The sequence below is a fragment of the Zootoca vivipara genome, chromosome 2 (assembly GCF_965207765.1).
Source record: "Zootoca vivipara chromosome 2, rZooViv2.hap1.1, whole genome shotgun sequence".
Classification (NCBI taxonomy): Eukaryota; Metazoa; Chordata; class Lepidosauria; order Squamata; family Lacertidae; genus Zootoca; species Zootoca vivipara.
Window position 1 is genome coordinate 109,629,801 of NC_142584.1, and position 15,963 is coordinate 109,645,763.

Consider the following 15,963-nt stretch of genomic DNA (forward strand, 5'->3'; position numbering starts at 1 on the left):
CCCCCATCATTCAGCCCGGACACTGAGGTCCAGCTCTGAGGGCCTTCTGCCGGTTCCCTCCCTGTGAGAAGTGAGGTTACAGGGAACCAGGCAGAGGGCCTTCTCGGTAGTGGCGCCCGCCCTGTGGAACACCCGCCCATAAGATGTCAAGGAAAAAACCAACTACAGTGGTACCTATACTTACGAATTTAATGCGTTCCGAATGCACATTCGTAAGTTGAAAAAAATTGTAAGTCGAATCCCATAGGAATGCATTGGGAGAAAAAATTCGTAAGTTGAAGCAACCCTATCTAAAAAATCGTAAGTAGAAAAAATCCTATCTAAACCGCATCCAAGATGGCGGATGGAGCTCCATTCGTAAGTAGAAACATTCATAAGTAGAGTTATTCGTAAGTAGAGGTACCACTGTACCTGAGTTTTAAAAGACACCTGAAGGCAAGGGACGTTTTTAATGGTTGATGTTTTATCGTGTTTTTATATTCTGTTGGGAGCCGCCCAGAGTGGCTGGGGAAACCCAGCCAGATGGGCAGGGTATTATTATTATTATTATTATTATTATTATTATTATTATTATTATTATTATTTTATTATTATTTATTACTGTATTTATCAGTTGCTTTCCTCACAAAAGTGACCCCCAAAGGGACTGATACAAAAACAGTATAAACACCAAAACCAGCATAAACAAGAAGGCAAGGGAGGCCAACGAGCTGACCAAGCCACAGGGGCGTGGGGGACCATCAAAATTGCCCTATTGGAAGGACTTGGTGGCTGATGTGGATCTTAAGGAACTGGGAAGGCCTTAATGTACTTAGGCCCAAGTGGCTTCAGTCTTTATTAAATATCACCAGAACTTTGAACCCAGCCTAGTAGAAGAAGAAGAGGAGGAGTTTGGATTTGATATCCCGCTTTACCACTACCCGAAGGAGTCTCAAAGCCGCTAACATTCTCCTTTCCCTTCCTCCCCCACAACAAACACTCTGTGAGGTGAGTGAGGCTGAGAGACTTCAGAGAAGTGTGACTTGCCCAAGGTCACCCAGCAGCCGCATGTGAAGGAGTGGAGACGCGAACCCGGTTCCCCAGATTACGAGTCTATCGATCTTAACCGCTACACCACACTGGCTCTCATCAGCCAGTGACTCAGCAGCCAACGCGGCTCTCTGAGTAACCTGCTAGAATAGCTTATGTGTTTTGTCCATGTCAGTCCATGTCATGTCCATGTTTGCAAATAGGCCCATGCCCCCCTCCCTGCAAAAAATAAAGCAATCGTGTCCCCTGGATTATATAACTTGCATGCATTGATATATACAAGAGAGATGCCCTCTGTCTGACATTTCTATGTCAAACTCAATTGCACATAAGAGAAGATACTTGCACGTTATAGCAGTGACCCTCACTTTTACTAGCTGTGGGAAGTAAATCTCCTCATTGTGATTGAAACTTAAATGGACTGTGTCTAACTCGCCAGCTGCACAATCACTGTGACACGCAATCTGGCAAATTATGCTTTAATGCTGTCACATAAATCTGTCTAGCTTTACTCTACTAGTACCTGGCTGGAATATTTGGTCCTAGTTCCCACCAAAAGACCTTTGAGGCGAGAGTGCTGTATAAACATTCCCAACACCAATTCATTTTGTAGCTATTTTGTATTTGCTGACGTCATTTCTTTACTGCCTCAGCTTGCAAACCCTTCCACAGCTGTGTGCAACAATAAAAAGAAACAAATCATACAAGTGTTTTGTTCTTTTTAGTACCCCATGGTACCCAAAGCACTGCGACAAAATTTAAAGTGACACCAGTATTAACAACGTGGCCTCAAAAAATTAGTAAGGAAACGTAACAGGTGGAAGCATCTGTGCCGAGCCAATGCCTGGGGGCCGGATGCGGCCCAGTCGCCTTCTAAATCTGGCCCATGGGCGGTCTGGGAATCAGCATGTTTTTACATGAGTAGAATGTGTCCTTTTATTTAAAATGCATCTCTGGGTTATGTCCTTTGATTTAAAATGCATCTCTGGGTTATGTCCTTTGATCTAAAATGCATCTCTGGGTTATTTGTGGGGCCTCCCTGGTGTTTTTACATGAGTAGAATGTGTGCTTTTATTTAAAATGCATCTCTGGGTTATTTGTGGGGCATAGGAATTAGTTCATTTCCCCCCCAAAAAATAGTCTGGCCCCCCACAAGGTCTGAGGGACAGTGGACCGGCCCCTTGCTGAAAAAGTTTGCTGACCCCTGTATGTAGGGTTCCCCCCCTCTTCTTTGGCTTTTTTAAAGGATTGGCTTTGAAAACCATTTTTTAACTAAACAAGGAAGCTGCCAGAGCATCCTGAGATCGTCACCAGACCTGCTCAAAGCATCTGTTGGGCGCAGGATACTTTTCATGTGTGATCAACTCTCTTCCCCCCCGGCCTGTGATCTAGGTCCATACAAGAACCCCTTCAAGCCCTGCGCACCACAATGGGTTAATACTTGAGTTGCTAGGTAACCCTAGAGCAGACATCCCCAGACTTCGGCCCTCCAGATGTTTTGGACTACAATTCCCATTATCCCTGACCACTGGTCCTCTTAGCTAGGAATCATGGGAGTTGTAGGCCAAAACATTTGGAGGGCCGCAGTTTGGGGATGCCTGCCCTAAAGGCTTAGTTTCTGGCCTGCTGCCTTTGGCTCAAACATGGCTGTTCTCCCTTTTGAGCTTGGTCAGACTGACACAAGGGGAGGGGAGAGAAAAGGAGGGGGAGAAATCAGGTGCTGATCTCTTGCACGAATGCAACTATAAGTCACATTCACACCCTGCACACCCTGCTCCAGGCCACATCCCATCAATGACGCACGTGAGGACGGCGGCCGAGTTGTCAACAACGACGGCCTGATGATGTTAAGTACCAGTGCTCGATTGCAGGCAAAGGGTCAAAGTCTGGCACTGCCACCCCGTTGACAGCTACCATCACGAGAGAGTTTGCCACTTCGTTGGAAAGCTTCGACCTCTCGTAAGTCCTTATCAGGTTCATAACAACGCAGCCCCACTTACAGCTTCCTGTGGAGATTCGTAAGCATGCAGAAACCGAGGCAAGTTTGCTCAGCAGAGGAAACGCTTGGCGCTCCGCAATGGCCTTCTTGCACAGCTCTGAAAACAAAAGGTCCTTGGCCACGTTTTTAAGTCCCGCCCATTCATCCAGCAGCCTTTCCTCGCTGTAGCTTGGCGGGAGAGCGTACTCAAAATATTTCGCCATGGAAAGTACCTCGGCGTCGCCAAAGTTGGCAAGGCGGCTCCCAGCAGCAGGCCGACACACGGTATCAAACACTTCTGTGCTTTTTAAGAGCTGCGGCGACGTCTCGCCGTCAAATCTCTGGTGCAGGTATTCCGCCCCGGTCAGGATGATTTTTGCTCGGTCCACTTGTAACCGAACCTCTCCCATCTCGACCACATCCAAGGAGACCCCTCTGAAAGAGCCATCCTTCACGGTGGCGTTAAACTCTTCCTCCTTCGGTCCCGGCTGTTGGAGGAGGTTTTGCAAGGCGAGGTATGCAGCCTCCAGAGCAGAGGTCACTTGCCCGAGCAAGACGCTTTCTTTCTGGAACACTTCCGAGAGGGGTTTGTAGAGCTGAAGGAAGTCGATCAAGAAGTGGGAAAACTTGACAAAATGGAAACTCCTCAAGAACGTCAACATGCCTTTCGCCTTCTGCCCCTCGTGGCTGCTGGATTTCGACAGGCGCTCAACGTGAGCAACCAAGGCCGGCAGGCTTTCGAGAAGGGCGCTTAGAGTTTGCCTCTTGCTCGCCACCCACCTGACACTGTTGGATTCCATTAGTTTGGCCACTTTCTGGCCCAGGCGGGGAGCCGCAACCTGCAGCTCCCTCAGTCTTTCGGGGGAGGCTTGGAAAAACTTGAACATCGCCCTGATGTGCTTTTCGCAGTCCTTCACAAAGTCAACATCCCTGTAGCAGGCGCCAATGGCTGCATACTGCAGCTTGGGGGTGACACAATGAGCCGGCGACAGGCGAGGGATCACCTCTTGGAACTTGGCGACGAGCGCACTTTTGCAGCCCGTTATGCTGGCTGTGCCACCTGTTGCAAGGCCCACGAGCCACCCAGGTTTCCTGAATGGGATCTGCAGCTCATCCATGGCTAAAACGGTGGCAGCAAAGCAGGCGTCAGCTGTGTTGCCGGGCAAAGACGCCAAGCAAAGGTACGATTCCTTCACTTCCGCTCTCTTTAGGTAGCGGATGTAAACTGCCACGCAGGGCTGGTCGGACGAATCCGTGAAGCTGTCCAAGAGGAGGCTGGCGCAGGGTGAGCGGCAGATGCTGTCAAGTATCTCCTTCCGCAGCGTCTCCGCGATGCACCTTATGAAGAGCGTGCATGCGACCCTGTTCCTGTACCTGGGGATGATGGGGGCTCCCATGACTTGCAGGAGGTCCAGCGCTTTCTCGTAATCGTTCAGCGGCTTCGAGTGGTAAGCAATGTCGTAAGCGGCACTAAAAAGGTGCTCCATGTTTTTCAGCACGTAGCTGGACATCTTAGTCAAGCGCTCGGCCGCCGGAGCGCCGTCCGGGTCTTCCTTAGCTGTCAGCGCTCGGACGCAAAGCTTGTGGGTGTTGCTCTTGTCGTGGTGCTTCAGAGTCTCCACTTTGAACGGCCTGGTGTACCCCGTTACTAGTTTGGACACGGGGCCGTGAGCGGGCGGGTTCTCCTTGCACACCACGCAGTAGAGGGTGCTCTGCCCTTTGTCAGCCTCCAGCCATGGGAATTGAGAGAACCATGAGTTTTGGATAGATCGGGGGCCTAAAGTCTTTCGGGCTGCTCCCGCTGCACCAGTTTCCCTTCCACAGCCCTCTGGGTACAGATCTGGAGGCCACACTTCCATCGGGGGGCACAGCGAGAGAGCATAGTCATCCATCGGATCTTTCTCGTCTGGCTCGTCCACCATTTCAACCTTGATTATTCCTTTTGGAGAGAAATTGGAGAGATAATGTAGGTTGCCTGGTGTTTTTAATTAGATCAGGTTCCCAATTAGCTAAGTACTGTACTGCAGGCCCCATTTTTCAAAACGAAACAATTTATTTATTTATTATTTCTATGCCACCCATCAGACTGTTGCCCCAGCCACCACTCTGGGCAGCTCCCTACAAAATATTAAAAACACAATAAAACATCAGCCTTTAAAAACTTCCCTGAACCATGGACCCTCTACTATCTCTATTGTAATTTTTGTTATGTGAATGGCGCCACAGTTCCCCTGGGTGGGTTACAACCAGAGCAGCGCACGTAAACGCCGTTTACCTTCCTGCCGGAGCGGTACCTATTTATCTACTTGCACTTTGACGTGCTTTCGAACTGCTAGGTTGGCAGGAGCAGGGACCGAGCAATGGGAGCTCACCCTGTCTCGGGGATTCGAACCGCTGACCTTCCAAACAGCAAGCCCAAGAGGCTTAGTGCTTGAGACCACAGCGCCACCCGCATCCCAGAAGACGTGTAAACACCCTGCAAGCAAATCAGTCTGGAAGCAAGATGAAGGCACATTGCTGTATAGCCTCCCTGCAAAATTCAGAGTAAATGGTCTATAAAGAGTACATTAGAGTAAATACAGTATCTACATACCTGCCAAGTCTTCCACTGAAAAATGCAGGATCAGCAGCGGCGCGGCACCGGAAGTTACGTAGAAGCAACTTCCGGGGCTGCTCTGCCCATGTGTGGGCACTGGAAATCGGGCAGAGCGGCACCGGAAGTCACTTCTACGCATGCCCGTTGGCCATCTTGGTGATGGCCGCCGCCATGCGGCCACTGCCAAGATGGCCGCCAGGCTTGCGAAGAAGCGACTTCCGGTGCCGCTCTGCCCCGATTTCCGGTGCCCAGACATGGACAGAGTGGCACCCAAAATGGAGGCTCCCTGGCAGGTAGGAAATCCGGGGGATTTCTGGGATTTTTCTCCATTCGGGAGAACAGCGGGAAACAGATTAAAATCTGGGGGTTTCCTGCGAAAAACGGGATACTTGGCAGCTAAGGGTTACAATAGACCTCCTGTGGTCCATGGACCACCAATTGGGAGCCACTGAGCTAGATCATTAATGTGTGAACAACAAAACCCCCAGCTACCAACATAAACTGGTAACTGACACCACTGCAATAAATGTTTGCAAGCCCTGTCATGGGTGTAGCCAGGATTTATGTGGGGAGGGTGGGGGCAGGCCTCATGTTAGATGGGCAGAAGTATTTTTATAGATTTACTTGATGGGGGGGCTGCCTCCCTCCCCGCCCCCGGCTACACCCATGCATCTTGTGTAGGCTCTCCGAATTCCAACCAGGTGATGGTTGGACCTTCGAAGTGCCACCCGCTATGCATAATTTAATTTCAATCTATGTGGGCTAAAACTGGCCACCTGATAGCAGGTGATAGACAGGTGGGCAGCCCCACTCACTTGTCAAACTTGGCCTGCAGATGTGAGTTTCCCAACTGCACTGATGGCTGTAGTACTAAGGAAGAGGGGGGAGCAACTTGTTGAGACACCCACCCACCCCATAATAAAAGTACTTGTGGCCCTGATAACACCCTCACTCTGGAAACTGCTGTTGCAAAAACCCATACACTGTGCAAAGGAAGCAGAGACTCGACAAAAACAAAAGGGGATGAGACAGGTCACTCTATGGACCATATAACACTGGTCCTGAGAGATCTGCATTGGCTCCCAGTACGTTTCCGAGCACAATTCAAAGTGTTGGTGCTGACCTTTAAAGCCCTAAACGGCCTCAGCCCAGGATACCTGAAGGAGCGTCTCCACCCCCATCATTCAGCCCGGACACTGAGATCCAGCTCCGAGAGCCTTCTGGGGGTTCCCTGCATGCGGGAAGTGAGGTTACAGGGAACCAGACAGAGGGCCTTCTTGGTAGTGGCGCCCACCCTGTGGAACACCCTCCCATCAGTTGTCAAGGAAATAAGCAGCTATCCTATTTTTTAAAAGACATCTGAAGTCAGCCCAGTTCAGGGAAGTTTTTAATATTTAATGCTGTATTGTTTTTAACACTCGATTGGGAGCCGCCCAGAGTGGCTGGGGAAACTCAGCCAGATGGGCGGGGTAATAATAATAATAATAATAATAATAATAATAATAATAATAATATGTTGTTGTTTTGTTGTTGTTTATGGAAACTCACCTCCAAGGTAGCTCGGCTGAGGCACTGAAACATCCGACATTAGGTAATCTGAGTGGATAGAAACAGAATATTTAAAAAATACTTAACTAGAAGGGAGGAAAGAGCTTTATAGACGGTGAACAAGCTTTCTGAATATCGCTCTGGGGCATAGAAAGCAGGGAATGATGACCCCAGAAGCGGCAGCTGTTATTATTAATTAGGGTTTTTTTAAATCCCCTCTGTCCTCCCAAAGATGCTCAGGGTGTCGAACAATAAAAACAAAACAAAACCGGAGCCCAGTATGGACTAGAAGTCATTTTCATTTCTGGATTTGGATTTACACCACTCCCTTCCACCAGTTCCCAGGGCAGCTAATAAGTGGTACTTCGGGTTATAAACTTAATTCGTTCTGGAGGTCCGTTCTTAACCTGAAACTGTTCTTAACCTGAGGTACCATAGAATCATAGAATTGGAAGAGACCACAAGGGCCATCCAGTCCAACCCCCTGCCAAGCAGGAAACACCATCAAAGCATTCCTGACATATGCCTGTAAAGCCTCTGCTTAAAGACCTCCAAAGAAGGAGACTCCACCACACTCCTTGGCAGCAAATTCCACTGCCGAACAGCTCTTACTGTCATGAAGTTCTTCCTAATGTTTAGGTGGAATCTTCTTTCTTGTAGTTTGAATCCATTGCTCCGTGTCCGCTTCTCTGGAGCAGCAGAAAACAACCTTTCTCCCTCCTCTATATTACATCCTTTTATATATTTGAACATGGCTATCATATCATACCACTTTACCACTTTAGCTAATGGGGCCTCCCGCTGCCACTGCACGATTTCTGTTCTCATCTTGAAGCAAAGTTCTTAACCTGAGGTACTATTTCTGGGTTAGTGGAGTCTGTAACCTGAAGCGTCTGTAACCTGAAGCGTCTGTAACCCGAGGTACTACTGTATTGTTGTTGTTGTTGTTGTTACTATTATTACTATTTATGCCCCACCCATCTGACTAGGTTTCCCCAGAATATGAAAAACACAATAAAATAAAAACATCAAACATTAAAAACCCCTAAGTTTTCATTCCAGCATATATAAAAACCAAAAGTTGAAATTACAAGGAATTACAAATATTACAATATAAAAGGTAAGTGGGAAAGCTCTCACTAGAAGTAAAACACCAAGCAGCATAAAAAGGATTCACAACAGGCTTCAGAACCTTGGAAAAATCAAATTATCTTTGCCTGAGGGCAGAGGCCAAAAGTGGCATCGAGGTTGACACCAGGCGAGCCTCTCTGCGGGAACATTCCGTAATCTGGGAGCCACCACTAGGTAGGCCTTTAGCCCTGTATCTGCCTGCCACAGGCAAAGAAGTCAGGCCATCACAGAGGTTAGAAGCACTTACCTTGATGTTCTCGTCCCCCTGGCTGGTTATGGCTAAAAGCAGATTCTTTACAGGAAGCGGTTTCTTGGATTAACTGCGAGTTTGGCACAAGCTGTTCTGCAAGGAAGCAATGTTTGCATATCTAGACTCGTAGGGTAGGGATTGATTGGTGTGTTTCGTTTGAACTCCCACCTTCCACCAAACACAATCTCACTGTGGAGTAAATTACATCTCTGCATGCAAAACGCAGGGAGACCCATTGCGTCCCTACCCACCCACCCACCCACCTGGGACCCCTATACCATACAGGCCCTCTTTCCGCCTCCCTCACAACAGGTTGGGGGCAAGTTACACCATCTCCACGTTCTGCTTACTCTGGTGAGTTTTCTGGTGCAGGGTCAGATTCTTCCGCAAAGCAAACGTCCGCCTGCACTCAGGGCATTCGTAAGGCTTCTCTCCCGTGTGGGTCCTCATGTGCCCGATAAGAGCATATTTAGAAGAGACTATTTTCCCACACAGGAGGCAGGTTGCTTTTTTCTTCGCCGTCTTCTTGTCACTTGCTGTTTTGAAGCGAGAGGAGGAAATACAGGAAGCTGTCTTAGACAATAACGTAAGGAGATTTTGCTGGATCAGGCCAATGGCCCACCTAGTCCAACATCTGTCAGCCTGCATTTCTTAGTGCATAAAGTATTGAGCTGATGTGTAAAGATCTTTCCAATTCTAAATAATACAAGAGGATTCTAGAAGCTACTAGAAGCTTCTCTGTGTGAGAGAAGCAGGCAGAAGGGTCCTGATTGTTTGGGTTATACCTTCTGGGAAGCTGGTTCGAACTAGTTCTCTTATATCTTCCAATTAAGGTCATGCTGACTACAAATATAGGCCAAAGGGAGCCTGGGTTTTACTTTCTCTTTCTATCTCTCTTCCTTCTGGTGTGGTGTTCAGTACATAGGACAGTGGTACCTCGGGTTGTGGACCCAATCCGTTCTGGGGTGCCGTTCGCACCCCAAAAAGCCCGCAAGCCGAGCGGCGATACAGCGCATGCGCGAAGCGCGCAGAACACTTCTGCGCATGTGCACACAGCGGAACCCGGAAATATTTTTAGGGTGCCAGTCCTGTATGCATTTGGATTTGTGACCATTATACTCATTTGCCTTCAGTAGAAAGTAAAGCTTTGGTGGATGAAGTACAATTGCCTCTGGTCTATTTTTGGGAACTCTGCAACGTGTTTTTAGGTTTTCCTCCACATGTATGACAACATCCTGTCCTCAGGGCCGTCTTAAGCTCATCGGGCGCCCTGGTACAGGGATCCCTCGGGCGCCCCCACCCCCACTCTTAAAAAAATAATAATCTCGACCTCCAGCTCTTCCCCTCCATTTTTTTTTTAAAAAAGGAAAGCTCTTACCTTCCCTGGGGGTGCTGGGAGGCTTCCCTGGAGGCGCTTGCCGTTTCCCCCGCGCCGGAAGGCCTCGGGGCTCCGCCTTGGCTGAGCCGAGAGCCGCAGGGCCGGGAAGGGGAGAGCACAGCCTGCGGAGAGGCCCAGCGTCCCGGCCACTCCGTAGTTTTAAGAGGGGGGAAAGGACAGCCCTTTCCCCTCATGGCTCCCCCCCCCCCCGTGGAGCCTTCCCGCTAACAGGGATGACCCTGGCGCTGTGTTTCATTGGTAGAGCTGCTGCCATGTGGCGTCGCCTCTACCAATGAAACACAGCGCCGGGGTGAGGGATGACCCTGGCGCTGCAGAGCGGAACAGGGTCCTAGAGCCCCTGCTCCACTTGCTTACCTCCCTGCTCTCCCCTGAGCAGCGTGGCTGGCAGAGGGAAAAGGGAGGCTGCCGCGCAGCTCCCCCACTTGCTGGGGCACCCCCTGAGCGCCCCGGCACCCTGGCGCCCCGCGCCACTAGAGTCAATGGGCGAGACGGCCCTGCCTGTCCTTACAGGGGCCACCCAGAAAACTGTAGGAATCCTACAAGTAGGACCCAAGCACAAGAACATTCTTCCCCCCTGCAGTTTCTGGCACTCAGAAACATCACCGCCACCCACCATGAAGGCCGGCCATAGTCATCATGGCTGGCAGCTGCATAGGGAATCAAACTAATTATGTACCCAGCCTAGGATTGTACCCCCTTGGCTGGCAGGGGCTCTCCAGTTGATGCTTGTTCCCACTGCCTGCTACTTGAGCCTTCACTAGAAATACCAGGGATTGAACAAAACAGATGCTCTTTCACTGAACTTCCATTCCGCAAGCCTTGACAACAGCGATGGGGAACCTGTGGCTTTCTGGGTATGGTTGCACTTTGATTCCCATCAGCCTGGGATGGGACACCTTTCCCTTGGTGGTTTCCTAGCTGGTTCCTCCCACCATTCCTCCATGCCTATCCAGCCCATGGCAAGAGCAGAGACAATGGAGGTAGGGAGACGGTAGGGAGAAAATCACACAGGACTAAAAAGAACAGGAGAGGGGGAAACCCTGAGGGAGATAGTGAGAATGTTTTCAAACAAGTGCAGCATCTCACAGTTCAACTGCTAGGTTTTGCACACCATTGAGGGAACAGATGCCTCCCCCAATTTTCAAGGAGGGGGCCAGGCCCCCTTAATACTCCACGGTGGGCCCCGTTGGGCCTCCACATGCCTGGGGCAGGCCTCACCTTTGATTGCTTTTTCTCCCAGATCTTGAACCCAGGGCTCCGCTTCTTGCTCCAGCCAGAAGATCAGGGTCGGTTTGGCAACTGGAAAACCTGTTTGGGAGCAAGGCAGAAAAATAGAAAGTCGTCAAGAGGAAGACAGTGACACAAGAGGCAGGTATAATATAGACCCCCTACGCAAACTTTTAACATCCCTGGAAGCAGCGGCGGAGAGCAGGCGCGCTGGCCCCAGTGATGTGGTGCGTGTTCTGGGGGTGGGGTGCACGTTTGGGGAGTGGGGAGCAGCAATGGCGCCCCTGGGATCGCGTCGCTCGGGGCACACTGCCCCCATGCCCCTATCTTCCTATGCCCCTGTCTGGAAGTTTAAGGAGCAGAAGCGAATGGAAATGTGTGCAACAGACAGTGCAATCATATGCATGTATGCTCAGAATTCAACCCCACTGATCTCAATGGGGCTTTCTTCTGGGCAAGTATAGGATTGCAGCCTTACACTGGCAAGGTCCTGTTACTTATCTTATTTCCCCCAAACACCAACACACACCTTGTCTAACTCTGCTGATCGCTCACTCTGCACCATGCATGGGTGAATGTCACTATAATGTAAAACTGAATCCAGCCATTTGTGCAAGAAGGCAACACAGGTATGGCAGGATGCAATGATTCATGGTATAATGTCTCCTTCATAATTTTATAATTCAGGGTTATCATGTGAAAGCATTCATGCAAAATGTAATTCGCTTTGGGAATACATTCATTGCTACAGCGTGTGCATTAAGCTTAGAAAGTTTTTTAAAAAACCAACCAGTATCTAGTCTGGATTAATTAAGTGGCCATTTATTGGCATCTGTACCATACATTCCAATGACCAGTGCCACATATACATCTAGATCTTTTACATAAATAAAACTGCTGGGAGACATAGGCAATTCAGAGTTTCCCAGGTCCTGTGACCTTGGGAAATACAGTAGTTCCTTACCCAGGGAGGCCACGTTTTCGTAGTTCTCTTGCATGACCTCCTTGTACAAGGCTTTTTGCTCTGGCTCCAGCAGATCCCACTGCCCCTTTGTGAAACAGACAGCCACATCTTCAAAGGTCACCGGCTGCTGGAAGAAGACGAAACAAAGCTCAGCCTCAGGCACATCACCCCAAAAAACCAAATGCCCATACCCCAACCTCAATAGAGGAACAATAGACGCAACTCCCTGCAACTTGGGAAAAATGAGACCTGGCCCGTATATGCAGCATGCAAAATAGGCTGCACCACTGCTAGTGGGCTGGGGGGGGGAGGTGTTATTTTTAAAATATCGCCCTACACTAAGAGTCACCTGTAACAATAAAAACAACAATGGACTAGCAGGCAAAGGGCCAAGCTGCCTTTCCCTACTGATGTGCTTTTTTCTATTTGCAGGGTGTGGTGTTTCTTTACAGGGAAGCATTAAAAAAAGACATTCCCACTGGGATCAATGTTCTCCCATTTTATTCTATTGTATGCAATTTCTCCCTCTGTGTGTGTGTTTGTCTGTTTGTTTGTTTGTGTGTGTGTGTGTGTGTGTGTGTGTGTGTGTGTAGGAATTTAGGGTGGGAGGGTGAGGAAGGTGGTGGGACAGTGATAGCAGACTACAGCTGGTTCCACAGATTAAAAACAGACTTGTAAAAGGGGCTTTGAAGCTTCCTGGTCAAATGAGTGAAAGGGGTTTGGGGTTTCTCCCATATAGCCAAAAACCATGCCATGGTAGACCACACACCTGGACAGACTCTACCGCAGCAATGTCCTTTTCCCAAGGAGGAGATGTTGACCTCGATTGAAACATGGAACAGTTTTCAGAGCCTGTGTGAACAAGAGACAAAACTGAGGACAGTTTTACCACTATTCGCAGTGGTTTATGAAAGCTATATGTAAAACCATACAACTATTATTATGGCAGATGTATTTTTAATTTTCTGCCTAAACCTGATGGAATGGGAAAGCTTTGAACAGGTGCTTGAAGGTTAAAAAGGAAGTTGCCTGCTGAATCTCTATTGCCAGAGTATTTCACTACATAGAGCTGGTGATACAAAAGGCCTAGTTTCTTGTCGTCAAATGAGCCTTGACAACTTGGGGAACAACCAGTGATGCTCTTGGAGATGATCTCAGTGACTGAGCTGTGATATGGGGGTTCAGGCAGTCCTTGAGATACCCTGGACCTAAGATGTTCAGTGCTTTGGCTGATGAGCAGTCTATGTCCTTTTAAATGTGTGTGGTGGGGCATTGGTTTGTTTTGTTTTCTTCTTGTTTTTATTATGTACTTTATTATGTATTTTTATGTTGTGGATGAAGGGCAGTATACAAATTTAATAAATATAATAATTGTAATAATAATAATTACATCTTTTCTTAAAAAAATATTTGAAGCTGATAGGAATGATGGGGTGGGACACAGAAGCGGTGAAGTAGTATTAATGATGGGGTGGGACACAGAAGCGGTGAAGTATTATTAATACTATTTTGCCCTGAAGAGACAGGAACAATCAGGTCCGCCTCTCTTTTTTGCCGAAGTGTACAAAATCAGGAGACATTGAGACCTAGTCACTGTCTCTCAGCCTAGCCTACCTCGCAGGGTTCTTGTGGGGAATCTGGGATTAATTGAAGAGGTGGGGAAAACCATATGCACCACACCTTGAGCTCCTTGGAGAAAAAGGTGGGATAGAAATGCAAATACTGTTAGTCAGTAAAAAGAAGAGAAAGACCCTTTTGTTTGATGCAGCCCAGCGCTCCTCTCGCCTTTTGAAATGACAGGAGCGCAGCATTGCTCTATGCTTCAGGCGCCCTAACACAAATTGCTAATGAATGAAAAGAATTTCAGCGGTCCCGGAAGGCAAGCAGTCGACTCTTTCCAATATTTTTGTCTGCAGATACGAAACCAACAAAAACGCTACTGAGCGCCGGGTGTGTGGGGAGAGGACAAGAATGAATGGACCGTCATTCAGGAGGTGAATGCGCCCCTGAAACAACCGGAGCTTGGAGCAGGCAGGATTTTATCCAAATGAAGTCCTTTCCTCGTTTTAAAGTCGAGGTGAGATCTTTGCTTTGGGGGGTGTCACTACGACACTAGACTGTGCCTGATCCTTCCCCAGCACCTCCATATGGATTCAGTCCAATTCCCCCAAACAATAAGCCCCTCTCCATCCCATTCGCCGCCGCACACACCCTACAAATTTCTATCCCCATATTTCCCTTCCTTGCCTAGCACCACCGCACGTCGAGAAAGACAAAAGGCAGCCGGGAGCCGACGCCGCCACCTCTAAACTGCAAAAAGAAGCCTTACATAAATAAAAAAGTGCATTGAACCCCCTTCACTCCCGGGCGCTGGGTCTCTGCTTGCCTGCAAAGCTGAAGCTTTCAGCGCAGTCCTGCCGCTCCTCGGGGCCGCGCTCTGCTGCCATCGGGGGCGCATCGAGAAAATCCCAGGCAGGGATCCCTCCAGCAAAGGGATCGCCCCTCTTTCCTGAGTCGGCGGCTACCCGCTCCATGGCTCCGGATCTTCATCCGAAGCTCGGATCCATTAAAACCACACACGCACGCACGCTGGAAATCTATTGGCTACGGCGCGCCGGGCGTCCCCTTTCCTGCGGCTGCATTGGAGGCGTCGAGAGCAGCCGGCCTGGTCCCGGGGAATTCCGGGAGCTGTAGTCTCCGAAGCCCGACCTTTCCCCCACTAGTTAATCTGATTTAATTCAGCGCCAACATGCTGCTCGTGCTGATGCTGTAGGCAAGCAGCCCTGCCGTTTATAAGAGCTGCCAAAATAAAAGGTAAGGGAGCGAGCAGTCATTGATCCTGTCATGTGCATGACAAAGAATGGAGATTTCCCGCTGGAAGGGGACGTGGGCATCGGAGACAATGCATATAATCATAGAATCATAGAGTTGCAAGATCTCTATGCATGCACACGAAAGCTCATACCAAAATAAAAACTTAGTTGGTCTTTAAGGTGCTACTGAAGGAATTTTTTTATTTTACTTCGATCCAGACCAACACGGCTACCTACCTGTAACCAGAGTTGCAAGAGACCACAAGGGCCATCCAGTCCAACCCCCTGCCAAGCAGGAAACACCATCAAAGCATTCCTGACAGATGCAAAGTATTTTTGTTTTGAAAAAACAGGTGCAAAATAGGTCCCGTTTTCTTCTCCGCTTTCAAGGTGGGATATTAGAAGCTACCCATCAGCTTGCAAGGCAATGTGGCAAGTTTTCCTCAGCTTAACACAGTTTTAAGGTCCATTCATAAGTAGATTCGTAAATATGCTTCAGTTGCAGTTTTGAATACGCCTCCAGTTAGAACATTGAAGTGTTTATTTATAGTATTTGCTTAGCAAAAACTTATATACCACTTGAGTGTAATAAAAACTAAGCAACCTACAAGAATTGTTATTAAAATCATCCATAAAAAATAGTTGGACACAAATAATTAAAACATTTTAAATATAATTAAAATAACAGCAAGAGATTAAAACATGTTGATGTCTACATGTCTGGGTAGGTTTTCAGTGGGTGCCGAAGAGTATAGCAAAGGTGCTGATGTCAAGTGGCAGGGAGTTCCAAAGTGCAGGTGCTCTCACACAAAGATCAATTTCTTACAAGTGCAGAATGCATGTTATGGGGAACCTGTAACAGTAGCAGTTCCACAGAACAAAGCAGTTGAGTAGATACATATTGGGTAAACTGTTGATATGTAGAGGCCACAAACAATGCATTTTGCTCCTGTTGGCCACTAATTTTACTTTGACATTGTTGCTCTTTTTAATTTGATAACATACGTCTTAAAGGTTGGGACATTGTT

The 15,963-nt window shown here is 48.4% G+C and overlaps 1 protein-coding gene across 2 annotated transcripts; it reads right to left on the reverse strand.

Moving 5' to 3' along the window:
• Positions 1 to 905: 905 nt before the first annotated feature.
• On the reverse strand, positions 906 to 14,725 carry LOC118081056 (zinc finger protein 862-like). 2 transcript variants are annotated; one of them, XM_035107182.3, is made up of 8 exons: positions 14,509 to 14,725; positions 12,892 to 12,974; positions 12,123 to 12,246; positions 11,150 to 11,239; positions 8,883 to 9,068; positions 8,530 to 8,625; positions 7,152 to 7,199; positions 906 to 4,946 (listed from the first exon to the last, which is right to left on the reverse strand). In XM_035107182.3, exons 1-8 carry the CDS (start codon positions 14,654 to 14,656, stop codon positions 2,854 to 2,856), a joined length of 2,868 nt encoding a protein of 955 aa, XP_034963073.3. In that variant the 5' UTR covers positions 14,657 to 14,725; the 3' UTR covers positions 906 to 2,853. The 2 variants fall into 2 exon arrangements, with proteins under 2 accessions (XP_034963073.3, XP_034963072.3); XM_035107181.3 differs by having other exon boundaries at positions 12,123 to 12,249.
• Between the last annotated feature and the right edge of the window lie 1,238 nt (positions 14,726 to 15,963).